General features: G+C 45.0%; 2 protein-coding genes across 4 annotated transcripts in view; one reads left to right on the top strand and one right to left on the bottom strand.

Annotated features, from left to right (window-relative positions):
• Window positions 1-19,259, top strand: part of WDR33 (WD repeat domain 33) — a 122,513-nt gene extending 103,254 nt beyond the window's left edge. The window contains exons 14-22 of one of the 3 annotated variants that reach the window (XM_059166519.1): window positions 525-664; window positions 1,258-1,410; window positions 2,781-3,869; window positions 6,610-6,718; window positions 9,760-10,198; window positions 14,631-14,794; window positions 14,895-14,987; window positions 16,106-16,321; window positions 18,629-19,259. In XM_059166519.1, coding sequence (XP_059022502.1) covers window positions 525-664; window positions 1,258-1,410; window positions 2,781-3,869; window positions 6,610-6,718; window positions 9,760-10,198; window positions 14,631-14,794; window positions 14,895-14,987; window positions 16,106-16,321; window positions 18,629-18,858 — 2,633 coding nt within the window. In that variant the 3' untranslated portion in view covers window positions 18,859-19,259. Of the gene's footprint in view, window positions 1-524; window positions 665-1,257; window positions 1,411-2,780; window positions 3,870-6,609; window positions 6,719-7,985; window positions 8,095-9,759; window positions 10,199-14,630; window positions 14,795-14,894; window positions 14,988-16,105; window positions 16,322-18,628 lie in introns of those variants that run through there. The other 2 variants (XM_059166520.1, XM_059166521.1) reach the window with 2 other exon arrangements.
• Window positions 19,260-20,421: 1,162 nt separating this feature from the next.
• Window positions 20,422-23,582, bottom strand: SFT2D3 (SFT2 domain containing 3). Its single transcript, XM_059166526.1, has one exon. It carries the CDS (start codon window positions 23,517-23,519, stop codon window positions 22,863-22,865), a length of 657 nt encoding a protein of 218 aa, XP_059022509.1. The 5' UTR covers window positions 23,520-23,582; the 3' UTR covers window positions 20,422-22,862.
• Between the last annotated feature and the right edge of the window lie 2,971 nt (window positions 23,583-26,553).

Here is a 26,553-nt window from a genome sequence, read left to right as displayed (position 1 = left end):
CATGAGCATGGAATGCTTTTCCATCTTTTTGTGTCTTCTTCAATTTCTTTCATGAATGTTCTGTAGTTCCTTTACCTCTTTGGTTAGGTTTATTCCCAGGTTATCTTATGGTTCTTGGTTCTATAGTAAATGGAATCGATTCTCTAATTTCCCTTTCTGTATTTTCATTGTTAGTGTATAAGAAAGCAATTGATTTTGTATCCTGCCACATTACTGAATTGCTGTATTACTACTAGTTTGGGGGTGGAGTCTTTGAGGTTTTCCATATAAAGTATCATGTCATCTGCAAAGAGAGAGCATTGACTTCTTCATTGCCAATTTGAATACTTTTTATTTCTTTTTGTCGTCTGATTGCTGTTGCTAGGACTTGTACTACTGTGTTGAATGAGAGTGTTGAGAGTGGGCATCTTTGTCGTGTTCCCAATCTCAAAGGGAAGGCTTTTCCCCGTTCAAAAATGTGTTTATTGATGACGTGGCCATTTGCTCTCATTTCATTGGCTAACTGCTTTTTTTTGTGGTTATAGGGAAAGATGAATCAAATGAAATTGAAATGACGATTCCAGGTTTGGACTGGGGAATGGAGGAGGTGATGCAAAAGGATCAGAAAAAAGTTCCTCAGAAGAAAGTTCCTTATGCAAAACCTATTCCTGCTCAGTTCCAGCAGGTGAGTAACTAGTAGCAGTCCCAACTTGTCCACGCACTGTGGGGTTCTGCTTCTTGAGTGCCTCTTGCATTGTCTCATCTATGGAAAGTATTTCTATACCACAGACTTCTTTGGAGTATTCTTCAACAGAATTCCCATCTGCTGCTCTGCAGTTAGTGCTGAGTTGGTCATGATTCATGTAGCTCTTCTTTTTTTCGCACCTACTTCTTATTGTCCAAGCTATCAGAGGAAGGAGAAGAAGCATGGAGCAGAGAGAGTATGTTGACTCTCTTCTTCATTTGTCTGTCTTTTGCTTTATTTGTCCCCTCAACACAAAGTACACGTGCCCTTTCGAAGAGGTGGGCAGGCTTTTCATTCTCAATAACATGTAAGATCTTACAGTGTTTTTCAGGTTAGTAGTTTCTACCCGATACTGTGCTTTCCTGACTCATTCTCGTTACAGGAAGGAGCATTATAAATAAAGACTATACAAGGCTGGCTGGCTTGTATTTGGCAAGTTGGAATGAGCTAGTGACATTACAGAATGTTTTTCTCATTCTCTCACTGTAATATACATACTTAGGGTGTATTTTAATATTCTCTTCTTTCCCAAGGCTTGGATGCAAAATAAAGTTCCAATTCCTGCCCCAAATGAGGTACTGAATGACAGAAAAGAGGACATTAAATTGGAAGAGAAGAAGAAAACACAAGCAGAAATTGAGCAAGAAATGGCCACATTACAGTATACTAACCCACAGCTTCTGGAGGTGTGTGATACTCTTTAGGGGGTTCAAGATGATCCAAGAAAATAGTGATAATATTTTTTATTGATATGCTCTTACAGAGAAGGGAAGGGCTTCTCAGATGGGTCTTATGAACACCACCATTTCTTTATGTTTTTCAAATTTTCTTAATTGAAGTATAATTGACATACAATTTCATAATAGTTTCAGGTGTGAAAGGATTCTGTTTCTAACACTTTTAAAACAAAATCAGTCAAGCAGTGAGTAGAACTAAGTTAAATATACATTTAAAAAAAAAAGATATATTTATTTGAGAGAGAGAGAATCAGTGTGAGCAAGCAGGGGGAGGGGAAGTGGGAGAGGTTAGAGAGAGAATCTGGAGCAGACTTGACACTGAGCACAGAGCCTGATGCAGGACTTGATCCCACAATCCTGAGATCATGATCTGAGCCAAAATCAAGAGTCAGACACTTAACCTACTGAGCCACCCAGTCTCTCCTTCATATACATTTTTTTTTTTAAGATTTTATTTATTTATTTGACAGACAGAGATCACAAGTAGGCAGAGAGGCAGGCAGAGAGAGAGAGAGAGAGAGAGAGGAGGAGGTAGGCTCCCTACAGAGCAGAGAGCCCTATGTGGGGCTCGATCCCAGGACCTTGGGATCATGACCTGAGCTGAAGGCAGAGGCTTTAACCCAATGAGCCACCCAGGTGTCCCCTTCATATACATTTTTTAATAGGAAAGATAAAACCAACATAGTTTTAACTTGATTCATGTATTTATTGACAGATAAAATAATTTTTTTGTCAACTCTAGAGCAGGTGGTTTGCTCTTATTTCTTTTCACCTTTGACAGTTAACCAAAAATGAGAAAACATTAGTAAATTTTTGAATGTAATAAGATGATTATAAATAATCCTGACTTCTGTTTTCCCAGTATTTAAAAAGAAGAAGTCTCCTTCTCTTTAAAAAGAGAAGTCTCCTTTCTCTGATAGAGAGCCGGGGTGGCTTAGTTGGTTAAGTGACTTCCTTCCAGTCAGTTCATGATCCTGGGGTCCTGGGATCAAGTCCCATATCAGGCTTCCCCTGCCCAGTGGGGAGCGTGCTTCTCCCTCCACCTCTGCTTGCCACTTCCCCTGCTTGTGTTCTCTCTCTCTGCCAAATAAATAAATAAAATATTTTTTAAAAATATAAGAAGGCATCTAGAGTGAGTCTGGAAGTTTGTGTGCTCTCAGAATATCTGAATGTTATATGAATTCTTGTTATTGTGGAGTGTTGAAAGGTTGATGCCTTATGTTTGTCTTGAGGCTCCCCCAGTGAAATAAATGATAGCAGTATGTCATCTTCAAGGGTCTGGTGTATTTACCAATATTTTTTTTTTCCTTTCTTTCCAGCAACTTAAAATTGAAAGACTTGCGCAGAAACAGGCTGAGCAAATTCAGCCTCCTCCTTCATCTGGCACCCCTCTCCTCGGACCCCAGCCCTTTCCAGGACAAGGTCCAATGTCTCAGATTCCTCAAGGTTTTCAGCAGCCCCATCCATCTCAGCAGATGCCAATGAACATGGCTCAAATGGGGCCTCCAGGTCCACAGGGACAGTTTAGACCCCCTGGACCCCAGGGACAAATGGGGCCACAAGGTCCTCCGCTGCATCAGGGAGGTGGGGGGCCACAAGGATTCATGGGACCACAAGGGCCCCAGGGCCCACCCCAGGGGTTGCCAAGGCCTCAGGACATGCACGGGCCCCAAGGAATGCAGAGGCATCCTGGACCTCATGGCCCTTTGGGACCTCAAGGACCACCTGGACCACAGGGTAATTCTGGTCCTCAAGGTCATATGGGTCCTCAGGGTCCACCTGGCCCACAAGGTCACATAGGCCCTCAAGGCCCACCTGGTCCCCAGGGTCACTTGGGTCCTCAGGGGCCTCCTGGTACTCAAGGTATGCAGGGACCACCTGGTCCCAGAGGAATGCAAGGACCTCCTCATCCTCATGGGATGCAAGGTGGGCCAGGGTCTCAAGGGATCCAGGGTCCTGTGTCTCAGGGACCTCTGATGGGATTGAATCCAAGAGGAATGCAGGGTCCTCCAGGCCCCCGAGAAAATCAGGGTCCTGCTCCCCAAGGGATGATGATGGGCCATCCGCCTCAAGAGATGCGAGGACCTCACCCTCCAAGTGGACTGCTGGGACATGGCCCTCAGGAGATGCGAGGCCCTCAGGAGATGCGAGGCATGCAGGGGCCTCCAGCCCAAGGGTCCATGCTGGGCCCCCCCCAGGAATTGCGAGGGCCTCCAGGCTCACAGGGTCAGCAGGGGCCGCCCCAGGGCTCTTTGGGGCCTCCACCCCAGGGTGGCATGCAAGGGCCCCCTGGACCTCAGGGACAGCAGAACCCGGCAAGAGGGCCACATCCATCTCAAGGGCCAATACCATTCCAGCAACAGAAAACAGCTCTGCTAGGTGATGGACCCCGGGCCCCCTTCAATCAGGTATTATTTATTTCTAACTTACAGGCATTGCACATTGGGAAAATAAGCTCTGCACGGAGGTGGCACTTCCAGATGCTGTGGAAGGCAGTCACAGCTTGTATCACTGTCTCTCAAGTAGTCACAGTGGCTTGAGAGCAGCGTCATGGCTGAAGAAGGAAATGAGAGTAAACAAGACCATTGAATATATTGTAATATGAATCTTTTCAATAGAAATCATTCCAGAAAAGATCAACTTTCAGTTGAATACCATTCATAATTGTCCCCAGGCTCTAAAAGAGCTGTGGCCCTGAGGAGGAAGCAGGGGTGGCCCTAGGCCTGTTAGATCCCCCTTTCCTGGGCTCTTTAGTTTGTAGCCTGGGGTTTCATGGGCTAATCCACCTGCCGGCTCTACTCTTTAAGATAGGATGGAGTATTTAACTCACAAGTGTATGGTAAACTCTGATCTCACTATTTTCATTTCAGTGAATGCTTTTAGAGATCTCTGAATCCAGAATTGTGCATTCTCAGATGGTGACCCCCTGGACAAAATGCTGTTCAAGTTGTTTTCCACTCACATGTAAATTTATTTACTGGAGGGAGTAATTCTGTAGAAATTGTCTTGGCCCTTTTCTGAGGATTCTGTTTTTGTTAGCTGAGTTTTATTACCCATTTGCTGGGCTTGTGCTTGAGAAGTAGTGTGAGGAGGGTTCAGGTTTTGTGTGGGAATTACAGAAAGACTGCATTAGCACGAATGGATTTACCACTCTTTGCTCTGTGGTTTTGATATTTTTCTGAGGTTGATAGTCTGGAAGCATTATTTGGGTATGAAGCACTGGGTTTGGAGAGGATATGCTGCATGTGATAAACAACAGTCTGTTTTTGCTTTTTCTAACACCTCTGAGAATCTGTCCTGTGAAGATGACATTGGGTTTACCAAGTTAAAATAACCAACAGAATAAGCAGGTTAGGCATTACTCTTCCATAGATCTTCCAGGACTTACAAGTGTCACAGCAGTGAAGAGTAGTTGAGTTTATTTCCAAAATCTGTTGGACATTTTTTAGAATTTACGGTGAGAGGAATAAATCTAGGTTTATTGTCCTGAAGTGCCCTAAAATGTGCAGTGTTGTATGCTTTATTAATACACAACATTTGTATATGTGTACAGTATCAGTTCCCTAACCTTACAGTAATGAATAGCTTTCATTGGGAGGACAAAAACAGCGATGAACTTTAGTTACGTTATGACTGAAATTAAAAACATGTCAGATTCAAGAGGATAGGCCTGAATTTCTGGGACAATTCAGTTAGAGTTTTTATTATATTAAGTAGTAAAAGATATTATACATGAAAAACACAATGGCTGTAAAGATTTAGTTGACCTATAGAATGAGTATAAAGGTTGATGCATTATAGGACATTTCAAATCTCAAGCTTTGACTGATTAAATCTTTACTCCTATTTTTTATGTGCTGAAATCTGACTTTCTTCACTTTGATAAGGCTAATTATTTAAGCCAGTTGTTTCAGTTGCTTTAATTTAGAGGAATTGCTTTCTGGTGTTAAAGTAATAGCATGAAAGATGTTGATAAGAGCAGTCCTTAGGCGAAGAGGACAGTAACGAAAGGAAGACAGAAATTACAGGTATTGAATTAATGATAGTCATTTGTACCTACAATGCTGGGTGTCCTAACAAGGCTGCTCTTTCATGTAGCTAGTTTGGAATGTGCAAGCCATTTTGCTATGGATGGTTTTGAAACTCTGCTATTTTTATAGTAGGCCCAGTTACCAAGTGCATTTTTTTAAGTAAAGAAATGTATTTTTTAAATTTTATTTAAAGATTTTATTTATTTGACAGACAGAGATCACAAGTAGGCAGAGAGGCAGGCAGAGACAGAGAGAGGGGGAAGCAGGCTCCCCGCTGAGCAGAAAGCCTGATTCGGGGCCAGGACTCCGGGATCATGACCTGAGCCGAAGGCAGAGGCTTTAACCCACTGAGCCACCCACGTGCCCCAGAAATGTCTTTGTTAAGAGTCCTGATCCAAGGTCACTGGACAGTGTGGAGACTCAGAATTTAGACATGGCTAGGTTAAGAAAAACATAATCTTAGAGACAAGCTGGGATGAGGTCTGGGGTTCCAGAACATGGAGACACAGAAGAGGTTTGTATCTGCAGGGACCCAAGGGATCCAGCTGGATCACAGGTGACTCACCTGGGAATGAGCCATAGGGTGCTGAGGATGGGGAAATGCTGAGGTAGAGAAGAGGGAGGTAAAGCCAGTGTGAGCATCTCATCTTGAAACACTTTCATGTTCTCCCTCTTCAAACCCAGCCCTAGCCTCTTAAGAGGAGTAGTTATTTTCTGTAGCTGGAAAAGAGTCCCAAGTGTGAGAGCCAAGTTTACCTGTTCTGGCGGATTTCCAGATCTTTACTTTTGCCAGAAGTTCCTCCTTTGTGCAGAGTGTTAATGTTATGATTTCTGACTTTCCATTGAGGTTCTTACTTGGCATCACAGGTAAAGATCTAGCTTTAAATAAAACCTATCATCAGGTTTAAAATAAAAGTGTTATATTTTGTTATGGTAAGAGAAGTATCTCCTTCCCCCAATTTAAGGATGATTTTACTATGATGTCACTAGCTGTATGTTTACTGCTGGAGGCGTTGGGACAAATTAGTGTTTTTGTCTTGTCACATTATGATAAAATTGCTATTTATGAAGCACAAGCCTATGATTTCACACCCCCGCTTTAAAAACATCTTTTCAGGAAGGACAGAACGCAGGCCCCCCACCCCTGATACCAGGCCTAGGGCAGCAGGGAGCACAAGGTCGCATCCCCCCTCTTAACCCTGGACAAGGACCTGGCCCTAACAAAGGTAAATATCTGCTCGGCTGAATAAGAGTTGTATTTTACCACCTCTTGGTAAATCTTACAATAAATAGTTTATTGGTAAGTAATGGATAGAATGGTCATTTGAACCCTGTAGGAAAAATAGGAGCACTGTCATTTCAGGTAAAGGCTTTGTCTTCATGTTGTTTTCACAGACTTGCTTTAGTTAGCTAAAAATGCTGCCCTGAGGAGGTAAGCTCCTCACCACCTGAAGCTGGCGGTGAAAGTGCTGGGACAACCGCTAGTAGAAGGGCCTGGGCCACAGGCCGGCCTTATCCATGTCTGGGGAATGGGAGTGGGTTCTGTGCTCACTGAATGCAAGTGCATGTCATTTGTATCCTGGAAATCTTCCACTTAGTTTTTGATGAGATAAAGAATTTAGAGATTTTAATAGTGTTTTTAGTATTATCCCCTTCTCCCCACCAAATTGTGTCATGTATGGAATTCTTTAGCTGATTATATTGTTCTACACAATTTGACAAGAAGAAAGCAATGTACAGATGTATCCAGTTCTTGATACTATGGAAAGCACAGAAATGAGAACTGTCAGTATTTAGATGTGAGTCTGTTTGGAAGTTGAGTTAATTTCAGGAGTTGAAAGCACAGAGGCAGTCCCTTGTGCTGAGGTGTTCTGCTATCACAGGGGAAGGGGCTGGAGCTGGAGTGAGGGGTGGTAGACTGCTGGCTAGAGAGGGTGAGGGCAGGACTGAGTGATGTGGATGGAGGGAAGGTTGGAGATGGGAATTGTTCAAGTCGGTGCACTGTTTCTTACAGGGAGGACACAAGCCAGAGATCCAGGAGTATTGTGGAGGTTGCACTTCAAAGAATTTAACTCCTTTTAATTTTTAATTAGCTGAGCCCACAGCACTCTGTGGCACATGTTACATTTCTTGCCCTCTTTTGATCAGATTAAGAAGAGTTTTCATTCGCATTTTATAGCCCTAGGACTTTGGGAGAAGCAGGACATCCTAGGAAAGGGAGCAGAAAAGGAATTAGGAGAATCTTTATTATAGTCTCATTGCATGAAAGTGGTGGCCAATAGGGAAAAAGAGAAAGCAAGAATCCGTCTTTGGAATTTGGGGACCCTAAGAAGAGTCTGTTACCCACAAGGTACAGCTGTCAACAAACTGAGAGCCTGCCTCTCTTCCTCTCCCCTACCTTGTGTCTGTCTCCACCTATTTCCCTCTCCACCTTGCTCTTCCCCTTTTCTCTTTACCTCTCTCTCTCTCTTCCTCCTCTCTTTCTCCTCCCAGGGACCAAAGGGAGAAGGGAGAGCCGAGAAAGTGGCCCTGCCATCCCCTACTGGATTAACCAACGCCGCCGCCCCATCACCGGTGGCCACATCCCTTCTAATTTGTAGTGGTGGGTTTCTTTCCTTGGAGGAGCCAGGGTACTTTTAAACAGATAGAGGTAATGGGAGGATTATTATTCATAGGTAAGTCCAAATGGAATGTGTTCAGCTTCCTCAGGTCAAAGTCTGCTGTGTCTGAGATCACACCAAGTTCAAGCAACATAAAGTCAGAGAAGAAGTCACTAGCTGCAGGAACCCACTGAGAAGTGAGGAGCTCTCTTTACCACAAGGAGAGGGACCTGGGATATTTGCAAACTGACTGAACAAAGAGGCAACTTAGAAGGTGCTTTCCTCAGCTGGGAGAGGACTGGTTTAATGAAGGAAAGACTAGGAGGCAGAAGGCATAGGAAGAGCTTGAGAGAAGAGAGAAACCTTCTAATGGTGTTTTTTTATACTGACATTTCCAACTTTTTTATATGTGTTGAATGGTGAGGAGGGATTGAAATGGCCAAAACAAGGGAACAAAAAGGGAAGAGGAAGGGCATTGGGAGGGGAAGAATCCTGGCTGACTGTAATGTGAGGGAAGGAAGTTTGTCTTTACTGCCAAGGGAGAAGGAGGGAAAGACACGAGCGGGGCAGGTGGAGGAATTTCATCTTAAAAATGTAGTTGTTTTTAGAGCAGGAGGGTCCCTTTGCTACCTACTTTTAAAAAGTGCTTGAATTGTATGTTGATGGAAAATAGGTACATATTTTCAATGGCTGCACAGTAGCCAGGAGAGCAAACCCCTTCAAGGTTCAGAACTAAGCTAAGTTAACCATCACAACTTTAGTTGGCCTGTTTCTAGTTTTATTCAGGACTTGGAATATTTTACATATGTTAAAATGTTCTCAAAAAATTTTTAGCAGGTTTCCAAACACTGTGTGCAGTGAATAGTGATAATTTTTATAGTTGAGGGATATATATCATTCATCCATGCAAAGGGTGGAAAATATGTTAATATAACCCCGAAACTAAATTTTAAGCAAGGGCTGTTTGGTCACCAAGCAGTTATTAGGCCCATGGTTCCATGTGCAGTAGGAGGATTTTGTTAAGGATCAAAGTGTGCTTTTGTTACAGACCCAAGCTGTCCACTTCCCTGAGGGGTTTGAATGAAGTATTCCCTGTCTTTAAAAAAAAAAAAAAAGAATCAAAGTGTGAGTTAACGAATCAAGTTGAATGAACTAGGGGTTAAAGGAGCAGCATCAGGGATGGTGGCAGCATAGCCTCAGCACCTGCCCTTTGCAGGTGCAGAGGTGAATTGCCTGTGCGTGGCTTCCTGGCCAGCAGCATGAATTTTCTCTGTTGTCTCCTCCCTGGCTATGGAGCAGACAGGCCTAATGAAGTCCTAGAACAATGGGGAAAGGGAAGGGATGCTCATTCTTACGCCTGTGAGACTGTCATGTTTTCTCAATTAATCCTCACAGCAGCAAGTAGTTGCTAATCTCATTTGAGACTAGTAATTTGCCCGAGGTGGAGGTGCTTAGTGAGTGGGTGATGAAGTTGAAATCTGCACCCAAAACCTGTGTTTTTCCATTAGATAGTGCCTTAGGGATTTGTCTCCCAAGTATGCTAGAACTAAGGAGGGAAAATATTCTAAATACAAGAATGCATTCTCAAATTGTAAGATGGTGAATATCAGACCTGTGCTGGTGGGATTCCTGGAAGACAAGGTAAAAATCAGCTTTGTTTCCTTTAGGTGACTCACGCGGCCCTCCAAACCATCACATGGGCCCCATGTCAGAGAGGCGGCATGAGCAGAGCAGCGGCCCTGAGCACGGGCCTGAGAGGGGGCCTTTCCGGGGCAGCCAGGACTGCAGGGGTCCCCCTGATAGGCGTGGCCCTCACCCCGACTTCCCTGATGACTTCAGCAGACCAGATGACTTCCATCCGGACAAGCGCTTTGGCCACCGATTACGTGAATTTGAGGGGCGAGGAGGACCTTTACCACAAGAAGAGAAGTGGAGGCGTGGGGGCCCTGGGCCTCCGTTTCCGCCTGATCACAGGGAATTCAGCGAGGGGGATGGCCGGGGAGCAGCCCGGGGCCCTCCGGGGGCTTGGGAAGGCCGCAGACCTGGAGATGAACGATTCCCCCGGGATCCTGAGGACCCGCGTTTTCGAGGGCGCAGAGAAGAAAGGTGGGACAGATGCTTTGTGGGTCTAGTTCTTCCCTGGAGCTGTTGAACTCTTCTACAAAAGTCTCTTTCCTCTTTTGCTTGGGCAGAGGGCACTATATTGATTACTGGTTCTATCCAATCTAAATTTTGCGTTTAGACTTTAAGCAAGTAATTATGCTTTTTAACATTTTTGTGTCTTTTTACCTTTACAATTTAGATATCTTTTTATTTTTGCTTATTTTTTGGTCCTTTGTGAGGATCAGTATAGTATGAAGTTTCTGGAACCTGATTAGAAGTCTCCAGATTCTCTTGGTTAGAATGATGTACTATGACACATCTAGGTTGAGAATAAAAGAATTATGAGTTAGTTTTTGTATAATTGCCTAAAGATCTTAACACAATCAAGTCAAACTGAAAATTAGTCTTGCTGTTCAGTTAGGTCAAGGTCAGGGTTAAACACTTAGCTTACCATGGGTAAAATAGGCCCTGAAGAAATGAGAGGAAACAAGCATTAGTGAATCTCAGAGGAGACTGAGACTCCTCCTGTGGTGGTGATGATTGAATATTTCTGTGTGCCAGTGAATTATGAGACCCGTGTTCTTGTCAGCAGTTTGCAGATGAGGGGCGATGATGAGGCTCCACACAGTTGACTCTTGGCCAACTGGAGGTGTGGAAGCAGCTTCAGGCCGGGCTGGTGGACCGCCGTGCACATGCCCATGCTGTGCGGCGCTCCCACTGTATGGCCATGGCGTTGCCTATCCCATCTCTCTTGACCGTTGCTAGTGGTGGGGGACTGAGTTCAGGATTGGATCCCAATCCTCATGGGATTTGTTAGAAAAGAAGGGCTGAAAACATGGCCAAGGGGGGTAAAATCAAGGGGTTCAAGAAAGCAGCTTCCAGAGGGGTGTTTTTAAAGGATTTAAGGGCTCCTAGTTTTCTCAAGGGCCTCTCTCAGAGGTATCCAAGGATTCATTCTTTGAAATGTCTTTATATTAGTCTGCAAGAGCCTCATTTTCAATGGCTCTGACCTCAGTGGAACTTTCATTGATTTCTTGAACCTTTGCATCTTGTGCAGTTTCAGATTTTACCGTGCCTCAATTTTATATATTTCCTCTGTCAGTGACAGACCCACAGCCCAGACTCTTGTGCTGTTGACAGCTTTCTGTTGCTCTTCAGATATGCCCAACGTGTTCCTTTTCCTGTTGTGCTTGCTGTTTTCTCTGCCCGGAACACAGTCTCCCAGATGCTTTTGGCTCACTCTGGTTAGATCCCTCCTCCTGTTAGCCCAGTTCCTTTACCCTGCTTCCTATTTCTTCATAGCACTTAGCACTGCTTGACATTAAACGATGTGTTTATTATGTGTATCTGCAAGGACCATGATGGCTTCCCTAGGGCACAGGGACTTTGTTTCTTTACCTCTGTGTCCCCAGGACCCAGTGGTAGTGGAGACACAGTGTAGGTGCTAAGTAACAAAATGAGTTTGTTAAATGGGGAAGGAGAGTCAGTTTATCAGGAGATGATCTAGTCAGCTTGGACTGCCATAACAAGGTACCATGGGCTGGGAATGTGAAACAACATGAATCTATTTTCTCGAAGTTCTGGAGGCTCGAAGTCATGGATCATGGTCCAGCAGGGTGCGGTTTTGGTCAGACTTCTCTTCCTGGTTTGTGGGCAGCCAGCTGCTTTCTCCCTGAGTCTTGGCCTGGTGGAGAGAGAATGCCTCTTCTCATCAGGGTACTAATCCCATCACAAGGCCCCCACCCTCGTAACCTCTTCTAAGTTTTTTCCCCCTAAGACTTTATTTATTTGAGAGAACGCGAGCTTGCACATGCATACACATGGGGTAGGGGTGGGAAGAAGGAGAAGCAGACTCCCCACTCTGCAGGGAGCTGGATGGGGGGTTGATCTTGGGACCCTGGGATTATGACCTGAGAGGAAGGAAGACTCTTAACTGACAGAAGCACCCAGGTGCCCCATGATCTCCTCTAAACTTAAATTACCCCTCAAAGGCCCATCTCCAGATACCATCCCATTGAGGACTAGGGCTTCAACATACAAGTTTAGTGGGGGACACAAACATTTAGTCCTTAATACTAAGGCCTTAATACTAAGCCACTTTTTTTCTTTTTTTTTAAGATTTTATTTATTTATTTGGCAGACAGAGATCATAATATAGGCAGAGAGGCAGACAGAGAGAGGGGGAAGCAGTTGCCCTGCTGAGCAGAGAGCCTGATGTGGGGCCCCATCCCAGGACTGTGAGATCATGACCTAAGCCGAAGGCAGAAGCTTAACCTGCTGAGCCACCGAGACGCCCCTAGAAGCCACTTTCTAATGAGGGCACGATAGATTCTTTTTCTTTTCGAAACTAGGACGATCATGTAATGGATGCCTTGACAAATGAATCCTGTTGCAGTTTGCAGGGGTGGGATGCTCCCTGACTCTGTCCCAGGAACACAGCGCCCCCTGCTGTTCTCTTCCTGCTCCATTAATCTTTCAGCCAATTCCACCTTTACCTTAAGTTTTTATTTCAGTCAGTGTCCTTGTAGGAGCGTGGGTCATCATGGTACCTCAGGACCAAGAAAGTTTTAAGAAGTTAGCTGGAATGGTGGAGTGAGAACAGGAAAGCTCTTTTTGTAATAAAATACCAAGTTATCAATGTAGGAGGAGGGATGGAATTAGAAAGTCACTTCTTTATAAGCTGTCAGTGTCCTAATTGATTCAGGCCAGGATTATCAGTGGATGCTAAAACCACTGGTAGAAGATCGTGGAGAAATAGGATAGTCTCTTGTGCCAAAACATAACCCGCAGATTACTTAATTGTGAAGGAAACAAAGTATACCTTTGCTACAGTGAAATTTGGTCCCCACATCACTTTTACATCATAAACAGGGAGACAGACTGGCATCTGTGAGAAGGTATAAGCAGTTTTGTTAAAAAGGTTTAATCTGAGTCTAATCATGAGGAAATAACCAGATAAATTCAAATTGTGGTACATTCTATAAAATAGCTGCATGGATCCTTCAAACACATTAGGGTCATGAAAGATAAACTATAGAAGGGTTCTAGATAAAGTAGACAAAGAGACATGGCCATTAATAACAGTATATGATTGGAATTGAAATCTGTATTTAAAAACAACTGTAAAGGACATTTTGAGGAAACTGGAGAAGTTTGAATTGGATTATATTATATAATATCATGTTATTCGAGTAGTAATAGTATTATGTAGGAGAAAATCCTTGTTCTTAGAAGAAATGTATTGAGGTATTATGGATGAGGTTCATGTTGTTGGCAGCTGATTTTGAAATGGTTTAGAAGGTGGATTTATTAAATAGATGAGAGAGAAGAGGCACGTGTGGCAGTATATCTTAACTGATTAAACAAACATAGATGGACACATAAATATTTGTTGTTCTCTTCTTTCAACTTTGCTATAAGTTTGAAATTTTGCAAAGTGAATCATTGGAATAAAAGATGACTAAATGGAGACTCAAGACAAAGTGGAAGGCCTGGCCACTCGCGCAGACTGGCCCCATGCCCTTGCTCCTTCTGATCCTTTCTCCAGCCCCAAGGCCTTTCTCTTTGTGCTCATGTACCTTTCCTACTTGGAGGCCCCTTTTCTGCTTCCCCAGTGGCCTCCTCTGGCTTGGGTGCTTCCTCTCAATGGCTGTGTTTTGGCAGTACTCCTGGCCAATTCGGCCTCCAGTCTAGAATCCTGAGGGACAGTGAACCTGTCGACCAGCCAGGGCCCCAGACTGCCAGCTAGCCAGTGGGGGGACTGCATGTATACCAAGTGCCTGTCTGTTACAGCAGTCTGCTGTGGAGGGGTTCTGTGGGTGAAGTTCATGGCCAGCCCTGCGTAGAGGCTGTGAGCTGGGCAGATGGGAGAGCAGGTGCTCCCGAAGGATTTTGGTATAGTTGGCAGGTATGAATCTGTACCCCACTTTTTCTGATTATAACTAATAAATGTTCATTATAAAAATGTAAATGATAATGAAAAATATTTGGGAGGCAGTGGTAAAAAGCCTGGGCTGGAGTCAAGACTGGCTGAGTTCAAATCCCAAGACTTATTGTGTGTCCTTAAATAAATGACTTCACCTCTCTGTGCCTCAGTGTACTCATGGGTAGAATGGAGTTAATGATGTGGTGGTGGTGAGGATAAAATAAAATGATATATGTGAAGCACTTGGCATGATTATTAGCACTTAAAACTTATTGACTGCTATTATTATTCATAAAAGCTTTAGGAGAAAATGAACACAACCCTACATTTACCTTCCTGCTTGTTTTTGCCTGTAATGTTGGGATTATAATATGTGTACTTAAAAAATACATATTTTTTTCTCCCATTTAACATGAATATCATATTTTCTTATACTATATGCTTCTTTGAAACATGAACTCAGAGCTGTATTCCATTAGGTGGGTATTTTGCTGTTTTTTTCCCTGACAGCTTTAGAAGAGGAGCACCCCCAAGACATGAGGGCCGTGCCCCTCCCAGAGGGAGGGACAGTTTTCCTGGTCCTGAGGACTTTGGTCCAGAGGAGAATTTTGATCCTTCTGATGAAGCAGCCCGAGGAAGAGATCTCAGAGGTCGAGGTCGGGGTACCCCACGAGGTGAGCGTGTCCTGAGGACACTGATTCTAGCAAGGACGGGTTGTTGGGGACATACATGAAACAGTCTGTGAGTGTGGTGTTATGTTGTTGTGTTGTGTAGGAGGAAGGAAGGGTTTACTCCCCACTCCTGATGAGTTCCCTCGCTTTGAAGGAGGACGGAAACCAGACTCCTGGGATGGAAATAGAGAGCCAGGTAAGGAAGGACAACTGGTATGGCTTCTGGTGACTTGAGCCCAGCAGTTCCCAGAGTGTGGTCCAAGAACCCCTGGGGATGGGTGTTCACCAAAGTCCTCTGTTTTCTGACTTGTATCCTCTGTGAGTCCACATCTCAGCTGGACTGTCCGCAAATCCTTCAGTCAGCAGCAATTTATCGTGGTAGATTGAAAGCAGAAACAGCTGGGAGAGTCCAGGTTTCTTCTTCTGAGCCAGACATCAGACGGATTTGCCTAAGTAGAAAACAGTACTTCTCCTTTCACTAAATTATTTTGTTCTTGGAAAGTACAGTTAAAAGAATTGAAGTTTTCTCAGTTTTAATTGCTAATTTGGCAAATATTATTAGATATGTCTCATAAATTAAATCTCAATAATTTTTTTAAAAAGATTTTATTTATTTGACAGAGAGAGAGAGAAAGATCACAGGTAGGCAGAGAGAGGGGGGAAAAGCAGGCTTCCCGCTGAGCAGAGAGCCCAATGCGGGGCTCGATCCCAGGACCCTGAGATCATGACCCGAGCCGAAGGCAGAGGCTTAACCCACTGAGCCACCCAGGCGCCCCTAAATCTCAATATTTTTTAAGAGTGTAAAAACATTCTAAGACTAAAAAGAATGAGAATACTATTTTGGACCTTACCTCTTATTTTAAGAGGTCTTTTGATTTCTAATCAAGTCTTGACCTTTTTCATGTACTCGTGATGTGACTTGACCTGGCCTCTGGTGGGTTTGCAAATGTTTCTTGCATGAATAAACATTGGTTCTCAAGTTGCTATTCTATTTATCTATTTAATATTACTTTTTACACTTTTATTTGTTCTAGAGAGAGATAGAGTATGAGCAGGAGGGGCAGAGGGAGAGGGAGAGAGAGAATCCCAAGCAGACTCTGAGCTGAGTGCAGAGCCCTATGCCAGGCTCACTCTCACGGTGCTGAGGTCATGACCTGAGCCAAAACCAAGAGTCAGATGCTCAAGTGCCTGAGCCACCCAGGTGCCCCATTGCTACTTATTCCTAACAATACAATCTATCTGCTTTTGGTCACACTGTACTTCAATATAGGTTTGTAGATTCTTAGCCTTGTGAACCTGTGTTTCCTGTTTCAGGTCCAGGTCATGAACATTTCCGTGATGCTCCTCGCCCTGATCATCCCCCTCACGATGGTCATTCCCCAGCTAGCAGAGAACGTTCCTCTTCTCTCCAGGGCATGGACATGGCATCCTTGCCACCCCGAAAGCGTCCCTGGCATGATGGGCCAGGGACCTCAGAGCACAGAGAAATGGAAGCCCCAGGAGGTCCTTCTGAGGATCGAGGAGGCAAAGGTAAGTGGAGGTCAGTGATACAGTTCCAGGAGCTGTGGTTGCCACAGTTCTGCCAAGAAAGCTGCGGGGACCATGCGAGGCCTCATCGCCAGGACACCTGCATCCCTATGATCCTGTTCCGTCTGTTACTGACAGGATATCCAGGGTCCTTTCTCCATTTCTACCCTGTAAGGCTTAGGCTGTGCAATGGCGCATGTTCCCAAGTATGGTGCAAATGCAGCTTGTTTGGGCTCACACCGTAGCCAGTCAGACCCTTTACTCAGGTGACTACAAGCTCAGCCTCCTCCACGTGCCTCCAAGAATTCCCTTCCCTGGTTCATTCAAGTGTTTTTCCAACTCTTTGTCAAGGTGCCCCAGAGCGGGAGAGAACTCCTGCTCTCATTGGCAGAAATGCTCTTCACCACTGGCTGCTCTTAGCCCTCAAGGGTGTCCTCAGTGACAGAAAAACTTGTCTTTCCAGGTGCTATGTTTTGTTTTAGCCTGGGTCCAGGAGGAACTGCTAATGCCCAGAGTCACAAAGACTTTGAGGAATATGGTCTGGAAAGGGTTGTTTTTAGGGGGGCAGTAGATTATTTCTACAGCTTGAGACTTTGGATCTTTTAGAGGTAGCACTAACTTTCACCCAGGAGCAGGAGCCACCCTGTGGTCTCAGGTTAGGCTGGGCCACGACCTGTATCTTAGTTTGGAGGCTGCTAGGAAGCAGGCCTAGTTAACCTGCCTCATGTTTATAATCTCTTCATTACAAAGTTTTGCTTTCCATTTTTGGTGGTGGTTTGGTTCTTCTCAAAGCAAAACTCTCAGAAACTACCTCATGTCATCAGTAGATCTCACCACCTAAGTACACACATGTTGGTCAGTATGGGCACTCAGGACACCTGTGTAGGTCCTAGCCAAGGCCACAATGGCTCGTGTGGAAATGACTTCCTAGGTGACATCTTCTCTGCCCAGGTACCTTCAGGTGGGCCTAGGCTACCTTTAGGAAAAGCAGTCAACATTTTTCCTTTGGCTAGCTTTCCTAACCACCTTATTTTACCTAGATTCAAATTCCACTCAGAAAGTTAAGACAGAGGGCACCTGGGTGGCTTAGTGGGTTAAGCCTCTGCCTTCAGCTCAGGTCATGATCTCAGGATCCTGGGATCGAGGCTTACTCCTCTCTCTGCCTCGTGATCACTCTCTGTGTCAAGTAAATAAAATCTTAAAAAACAAGTTAAGACAAAAATAGGGCACCTGGATTGCTCAGTTGGTTAAGCATCTGCTTTTGGCTTGGGTCATGATTCCAGGGTCCTGGGATTGAGCCCCATGTCAGGCTCCCTGCTTGGTGGGAGCCTGTTTCTCCCTCTCCTCCCCGTTTGTGCTCTCTCTTGATATTTCTGTCACTATTTATTTCTCTCTCTCAAATAAATATGTAAATAAAATCTTAAGAAGAAGGTTAAGACAAATAAAGTCAGCAACAGTCTTCTGGTAGTATATTATGGGAGATAACGGCCAAATCCTGTTAGCTCATGAGAAAATCTTAAGTCAGAATTCTAATATACTTAAAAAGATTTGTGTGTCCAAGTGTGGAACAAATAAAACTGTCCCTGGGAGAAATAATTCTAAAAGCTAGGTGGTTGGTTTGTTTTTTTTTAATGCTTTTGTGTTTAAAGAAATACTTTATTTCACTATTTGAAAGGAAAACAAAAAATGCCACATGGTTGTGGAATAATGATAGTAAGACCCATTGTAATTAACACCAGCAGTTTGTGTTTTTTAATTTTTTCAGTGTTCCAAGATTCATTGTTTATACACCACACCCAGTGCTCCATGCAATACTTGCCCTCCTTAATACCCGCCACCAGGCTCACCCATCCCCCCCACCCCCGCCCCTCCAAAGCCCTCAGTTTATCTTAGTTGCTTCCAAAGTCCAGTCTGTGCTTTTCAAGCCTTCCTCCACAATAGAGTAACACCCCCCTTGCCCACCTCCCCACCCCCCACTGGCATAGGAGGTTGAAGATGCCCTTGCTCAAGTAGAGACATGGCTCAGTGTGGTCTGTGACTCCCAGAGGTGCTCCAAGTTCACTTCTGGGTTTCCCATCATTTCTGTCACACAGTCTCTGGGAACATGTCTGGTCACCTGGGTGGGAATGAGATAGTCATTGATGAGAGGGTGGAGGCACAGCTCTTAATGCTCTGAATGATACTGCTGATATCCTCAGAACTATGTTAAGACCCAGAACATTCCACTGTGTTATTGAGCTTGTGCTGGGAGTTACTAACAGTCTCTGATACAAAAAGAAAGTAACATGAAATTATTTTGATTCATTTTAGGCCGAGGGGGCCCAGGACCTTCCCAGAGAGTGCCAAAATCCGGGCGTTCCAGCTCCTTGGATGGAGACCACCATGACAGCTACCACAGAGATGAACCTTTTGGGGGCCCTCCAGGCAGCGGTACTCCTTCCAGAGGGGGCCGAAGTGGCAGTAACTGGGGTAGAGGGAGTAACATGAACTCTGGCCCACCAAGGCGAGGAACTTCAAGGGGTGGTGGAAGGGGTAGGTAGAAGCTGATTCCCAGGAGGCCTCTCCGGACAGTATTTAAGAACTTCTTGTGGACTTACTAAGACAAACAAAAGGAAGACTGCACCATGTAGCCCTGAACTTTTTCTGGGGCAGCTGCATCCCAGGAGCCCCTAGTGAGGTCTTCAAGATGAAGAGACTGCTGCTGGCTACCCAGAGTAGCTGGCTTTGTTCTGTCCTGTCCACCCTCACTGCCCTAACTCCCATTGTTTTGTGAAGATAAAAGCTGGAATCTTTTTTTTTTTTTTAAGTGTCATGAGACATGGAGCACCTCCACAAATTTAAGTTCATGTCCAATTGGAAATTTGTTTCTATATGTACAGTTTGTCAGAGAAAAAACATTAAGTTGTTTTTGTATGAATACAGAATGTGATTTACGCAAGAATTAACAGAGAACTAGTTGTGGCTTGCTTGCCTTAAGGAAACCCTTTGTTTCCATTGCATCCAATCAGCTGAGGGGGGGTACAATTATTGCTTCTTTTTATGTGCACAATTGGTGGGTACCTCTGAGCCATCTAAGCTAATTTCATCCCTGTACTTGGTCTTAAATTCTCATCTACCCATTCGGTTATACTTATTTTTGTAACAGAGTGAAATACTTTGAAACTATTAACAGTTTGAAGTAGATTCAAAGCTTTAGTTGCCACCTGCTATGGCAAGTGGGAAATTATACTCTGAAGAAAAACAATCTGGCTGTCCAAGTGGGTGTTCTCCCTTGGGTGCATCTCCTCCTGGTAATCACACCTTAGACTTGAATTCCCTTGTTTCTGATGAGAGGTAAACCAGAAATTAATTGCATGCACCCTTCTGATTGATTACATCATGTCACAAATTAAGTTGAGAAGGAATGAACCAAGGATCTCCTAAAACAATTCTGCAACACCTTCTCTTACACCAGCATTTAAGGACGAGGATAGTTCTAGCTTAAAGCCAGGAAGTTCTCATCCACAACAAATTTCGTTAGTTTTTTAATTTTATTTTTATTTTTTTTTAAAGATTTTATTTATTTATTTGAGAGAGAGAGAGAGTGAGAGAGAGCATGAATGAGGAGAAGGTCAGAGGGAGAAGCAGACTCCCCATGGAGCTGGGAGCCCGATGCGTGACTTGATCCCCGGACTCTGGGATCATGACCTGAGCCGAAGGCAGTCATCCAACCAACTGAGCTACCCAGGCGTCCCAAATTTCGTTAGTTTTAAATAAATGTAACATTTGGCCCAGTTTGGATTGGAAGCCAAAATTCAGTTTGATAATCCTGTATTTTCTCTACTGACTCTTTATTTTGTTAAGAAAGCTTTTATTATTCTAAGGATATTTCTGTGGCCACCCTAACATCTTTAGCACTGGAGACAGGTTTACTTGGCAAATGTGGTGGAAGTCTCACAGTTGCTTAAGACAAGGGATGCTGGCATAGGTGGACAGCATATAAAAACCTCTTCATTAGTTCTCTATTAATGCAAAGCATGGTAAAAGCTGAGTTATTTCTGCAGTGAGAAAATGTCAACCACACACAGCTTTTTAGGGTGTTAAAACCTAGAGACTACAAGTGATTCATTTTTTTAAAAGATTTTATTTATTTATTTGACAGAGATCACAAGTAGGCAGAGAGGCAGGCAGAGGGGGAGGAGGAAGGAGGCTCCCCGCTGAGCAGAAAGCCCACTGCGGGGGCTCGATCCCAGGACCCTTAGCTCATGACCTGAGCTGAAGGCAGAGGCTTAACCCATTGAGCCACCCAGTTACCCCCAAGTGAATCATTTTCACTTTGTTTTGAAATTAAAAACATTTATCGGCATGTCAGTATAAACGCATGATTAGGAGGCTCAAGAAGGCTTCAAATTTGTGGAATATTCTTTATTTGCCCTCCACTGGCACAGCTTAAAAAGTTGTAATCAAATTCTGATTAAGGTAAAATGGGATCCAGAGACTGAACCCATATGGACATTAGGCTCCTTTTTCTGAGACTGATGTGTTAAGAAATTTATCATGTTAACATTTTAGGCTTCAACTTTAAAAACAGTACCTTAGCAAGCAGATAACCAGATCACATTTTGAGAAACAATTCCTTTAGGAAAAACCTGAAATCTCTACACTGTAATTTATTAAATATTTAGAATATTTTAAAACATCATTACCAAAATACATACAAGGTATTGTGCTTTGAATTTTACAAATGCTAGATTTTCAGTGTTCGAATTCTTGAGACAATGTTTGGAAAACAATTTAAAAAATATAACAGCATCAACATAAAAATGTACTGAACACTGTAAAATCTTCCAATGTGCAAATTCTAGAGAAATGGAGAACTAGAACAGATATTTAACTGAGGGACAGAAGGAGCAGTCAATGGCCCAAGTTTTTCCAGTCACAAAAGTCAGTCTACTCCCTGAAAACGGTACATTTGCTTTTACTACAAATACCCTCTTGGTTTTCCTCTTGAGGTAGATAAGTAACCCTGTTTACTGATAACAGGATAGGGCAGTAATTAGAGAATACTGGGTTGGGGGCCTCATGAAGTTGGGGCAGGGCTTAGGACACTGATCAGGATCCAGGAATATAAATAACTGAGTCTGAACAAAGAGGCAATGCTCCATTGCTGCCTGACACACCTGTTTAGGCAACAGTCAACTCCAGCCCCAGAAAATAATTATTTTCAAATCGTGCAATCCAATGCACAGAAAAAAGTGGTTCTCAACTTTAGCTCAACATGGAATCATCTGGAGAGCTCTAAAAAAATACTGATGCCTGGGTCTGCCCCCACCCTACCACCCACCCCAAAGATTCTGAATGAGCTGATCTGAGGTTTTGCTCTTCAAGTAATTCTGATGTGAACTGAGAACCACTGACACAATTTAAAAATTCTAAGTACTCCACTTCCTAGTTAATAATATATAGATACTAACAAAACATGTAGTTTTTTGGACTCATCAGAATATCCAGTCCGAACTTTCTGGCAATACATTAGCATATACAATAAAGTCAGAGACAAGAGTCAATGCTGAATTTAAAAGGAACCTAAAAGGAAAAGCATCTTAGGGTGCATTGGAATTAGCCTACAAAATGTAAATTATACCTTAAAAAGCAGGTAATAAAACTAGGAATGATAATTAGGCTTTATAGAAATCCATGGTTTCCGTCAAATATTTAACTTTGGATGTAGAATTCTCTCGTCCAGCAGGAGTCCTCAGCCCAAGTTCTGCCCAGGGACATCTCTCATAGAACTGAAATGTCCTACTTCTTGGGGAAGACATTTTCCTTTTAGGTCCATTGCTTTTATGGTCTAATACAGAGCCAATCTTTAATTTTGTAAGGCACCATATTTACAATTTCACTAAAAAATGAAAAAACCAACGTAAGCCATCTTAACTAAAGTACTTGAATAAAAGCCGGTGGATAAATTTAGTGTTTAATTTGATACGCTTAAAAATCCACTCAATGAATCAGGAAAAAATTTCTAAGCCAAAGAAAACAAAAGCGTATTGTAGCTAACCAACTACAATCTACCACTGGATTTTTTTAATCGACAAGGTAAAAGAAGTCTGAGGAAAGCCACAAGGGCAGCTAATTAAAACTGAGGAGCCATTCTTTTTTTACTGCGCTCAATCTAAAACTACGGTGAACGCAAAAGCAATTTACCATAAATTTTTCACAGCATATCCCAAGTCAACGACAACATCTCGTTTTATAGCACATGCTACCGAGAAAGACGGGAAAACGCTGAAACCGAAGAGGTTCCGAACCGGCTCGAGTCTCAGTTTTAGGACGGCCACTCCAAGACGCTGACAGGTTCGCTGGCACAATAACCGAGCAGCCTTTACCCAGCGCGATCGGGAAACTGGAGGGTGCAGTGCTGGGCTCGGTCCGCGATGCACCCCGGGCGGGCTCCCGGTGGTCTCCCGACGGCACATCCCGGGGCAGGCTTCGCGCTCTCCCCCGACGGCAGGTACCGGGGCAGGGCTCCGCGCCATCTCCGGGGGCGCGGGCCCTGGGGTTCTCACACCGGCAGCGCCTTGGCGAGGCTGGCGCCGGGAGCCAGGCGTCCGAGCGCTATTCGCAGCGCGGTGCCCGCGCCCCAGGGCAGGAGCCCGAACAGCACGGTCAGCAGCGCGCCCACCTGCAGGCAGGCGCCCAGCGCCGTGAGCATCGTGCTGCGTAGCCCGAGCGCCGCGTACAGCGTGGCTCCCAGCGCGGCCACGTAGAGCAGCGCGGGCCGCGACGGCGTCTCCTCGCCGCGCAACAGGCGCCCGCACGCCGCGCCGCCCCGCAGCAGCATGCCGCCCACGAGCGCCAGCGCCGAGCCCAGAGACCAGAGCAGCGCGAACTTGCGGGCGCGCAGCAGCAGCACGGGCGCGTAGAGCGCGGCCAGGCCGAAGCAGAGCGCGGCCAGCAGCAGGCACACGCCGCTGGCCGCCAGCCGCTGTGCGCGCGTCACACTCGGCAAGCACGCTGGGCCTGTCGCCACCGTTGGCTCCGCTGGGCCCCGCGCCCACGTCCAGCGCAGGCCCGCGCGGCCCAGCCACGCCCCTGCCGGCCCGCCCCCTGCCGGGGGCTCCTCAGTCTTTTCCGCAGCGAGCAGCGGCTCGGCGGCCGTCAGCCCGCCGGCTTTACCCTGCGCCAGGTACTCCTGCAGCTGGCGGTGGAGGTCCGCCATGTTGGCCGGAGCGGCCGCGGGACGCGAGGGCTGGTGCCCACTTCCGGTTTTCCTCGGTTGCTGGCGGAAGCGGCTACGCCCTGGGCGGGAGGGGTGGGACCTGCGGCCCTTGCGGAAGAGGCGGGGTTGCTTTCTTGCAGACTTGGGGCGGCGCGGTTACCGGCAGTCGGGTTTACGGGTTTACAGTCCCCCTGCATTGACCATCTTGGCGCCTGGAGTTATTCCTGTTGGGCGCTGTTACGGACTGAATTAATTATGTCGGCATTATAAGTTAGTTGGAGGACGGGGTGCGTGTGGTTATAAAAGGTTACATGAGGGACCCTTGTGGTGGTGATGGGATAGTTCTGCATCTTGAGCTTATGGGTATCAGTATCCTGCTTGTTATACAGCCCTGTAATTTTGCAAGATGTCGCCTTTGGGAGACTCTCTCCCTATTCTTAAAACTGTATGCTAATCTGCAGTTCCTCTCAATAAATTTAATCTTTTAAAAAGTTCAAATCTGCAGGACTTAAACGTGGTTTCTTTGGAAAGGCTACCGAAGTTGATGAAGGATTTAACCCCCCTCTCCACAACCAGCTTATCTTCTGTTCCCCCTTTCAGCAGAGGCCTGGCAATATTCTTGACTCCTTCAAGCCCCATGTACAAGACTTGTAGGTGCCCATTTTTTACATTTTTGGTTCACCTTTTTGTGCTCCTGACATCTCTGGGTCCAGTTGATGAAGTCCCAGAACCTAAGTCAGGTTCGGTGGGGTGAGGAGGTTCGGAGCCGACGACTAAAGAAAGAATTCTTAAGACCTCGTTGGTGCAAAAGGTGATTCATTAGAGCACGGGGACAGGGCCCGTGGGCAGGCAGAGATGCGGCTGCCCCGGGTTGTGAGGGGTGGTTGGTTATATACGCAGGAGTTGGGTAGGTGAGGACAAAGGGCTATTGGGGCAAAGAATACTATCAGGATATTGAAGGCTTAGTTACTATTAAGTAAAGACAATTGAGAGTCTCCTGGTGGAATGTTACATTCCTGCCATCAAGCATCCTTGTTAATGAGATTTAGGTTTAGAAGAAATTTAACTTTATTTACTTTTCCTTCTACCTCCACCTCCTTCGGTTTTTATGGAGGGGAGGGTGACATTAGGCTTGAGAAACTGAGTTCTGTGTCTTTGGAATTTGGGCTATTGATAAGGTAACTTCTTTGTTTGTAAATCTCAAGGACATTTGCAAACCAAGGGAGACTCCTGTCTTGTAGGATTGTGATCTTAGCAAGTTAACTATTTATCATTTTATGGCAGTCAGGGGTGCCTGAGGAATGCTACACCTATGGAGGGGAGCGGATGGAAGGGGGGGGGTGCAAGGCGCCAGCTCTTGCTTTGTCCTCAGCCAGCCTCCTGCTCCCTCATCACAGTGACTTGGGCAGATCACTGATAAGCTGGCCGGATCTCCAATCATTTCCTGATGTGTCCTGATGTGGCTCCCAGGGATCCTGCTCTTACTTAGAGCCTTTTTGAGGTCTCCTCCAGGGCTTCTGTGTCACTTGTTTGGGCCTGGGTAGTTTCTACTACTGGACATTTAGATGGAGCAGCGCCTCCAGCTACTTCTGATGTTCTCACCTTTCCCAATTTGTGAAAATTTACTTGTTTATGTATTTGCCAGCAACTTGAGCACAGGGTCTCTTTCATGTCCCTTTTCCTAGGACCTTAAAGGCTGCTGCAAATGCATGGAGCTGTCAATTCATTGTCGTAAAGGTGCTTGAAAGGCTCTAGATCCTGCCTGAAGCCATTGATTGAAACACCTTTTTTGCTTGACTTTATAAATGTCTCTTGTGAACTTAAATGTGATGGCACAGGAGTCCTTTTGTAATATGAAGTGCAATATAGGTAAGTTGCACAGCAGTCTACTGTTGAATAGGTCTTTGGCTTCCTTGCTCCAGAAGACCATTCCTTCCTTTGTCCTGGGGATGGGAGGCAGTGCCTATCGCTGCAGGCTGTTTCTAGTAATCCTCAGTCACCTGGCTTTGGAGACACTGACACAGAGAGGCCAGGGTATATTCTTTTGGCTCTTCTTATCACCTTGGTACTGGCTTCCCCATGACTGCATGACCTGGTACCACCCAGTGGACAGGTGACATTGCTTTGTCCTCTACCCTTGGAAGAGGTAGGTGTTCCTGGCTTTCTGCTATTGTCATTTCTGGCTTCTCAGCCTTTCTATTAACCTATGTAACCAGTTTCCCCATTAAATTCCCCTGGATACCTTTTTCCTGGTTGAATCCTGACATACAGTGTTCTTTTTCAGCATATATTACAGTTGTTATCTCACTTGTGGCAACCTGAAGAGGTAAACTGAGGCAAGCTTGAATTACCAGAAATTGAGTTTATTTGGGAATGGCGTAAGAACTACAGTTTGGGAAATGCAAACTATAGCAAGCTATAGGTGACTCCCATTGAGGATTTGGGGGGTGGGGAGCTGTATTTATGGTAAGGAGTGCAAAGATGGGGGAATTCAGCCATAGTCCGAATGGTAAGTTCACTGGCCTCTGGATAAAGAGAGATTCTTTTTTTTTTTCTTAAAGATTTTAGAGATAGAGAGAGTGTATGTGCATGAGTTGGGGAAGTGGCAGAGGGAGAGAGAATTCCAAGCAGACTCCATGTAGAGCTCAGAACCTGATGTGTGGCTTCATCCCAGGACCCTGAGGTCATGACCTGAGCTGAAACCAAGAGTTGGACGCTTCACCAACTGAGCCACCCAGGCACCCCAGGAAGAAATTCTTGGTGGATATTCATTGGTCAGGAGATAAATTTCCATCTTCTGTGAATCGAGGATTTAAAGGAAGTCAGCTTTTCAGTTTTTTCTTTTTCTTTTCTTTTTTAAGATTTTATTTATTTGAGAGAGAGCAAGCACAAGCAGGGGGAGCATCAGAGGGGTAGGGTTGAGCAGGGAGCCTGGGACTGGATCCCAGGACCCTGGGATCATGATCTGAGCCAAAGGCAGATGCTTAACCAGCTGAATCACCCAGGCGCCCTTCTTTTTGGTTCTTAAGTTTTG

This window comes from Mustela lutreola, chromosome 3, assembly GCF_030435805.1.
Source record: "Mustela lutreola isolate mMusLut2 chromosome 3, mMusLut2.pri, whole genome shotgun sequence".
NCBI classification, from domain to species: domain Eukaryota; kingdom Metazoa; phylum Chordata; class Mammalia; order Carnivora; family Mustelidae; genus Mustela; species Mustela lutreola.
This window is presented reverse-complemented; position numbering and strand designations above follow the sequence as displayed.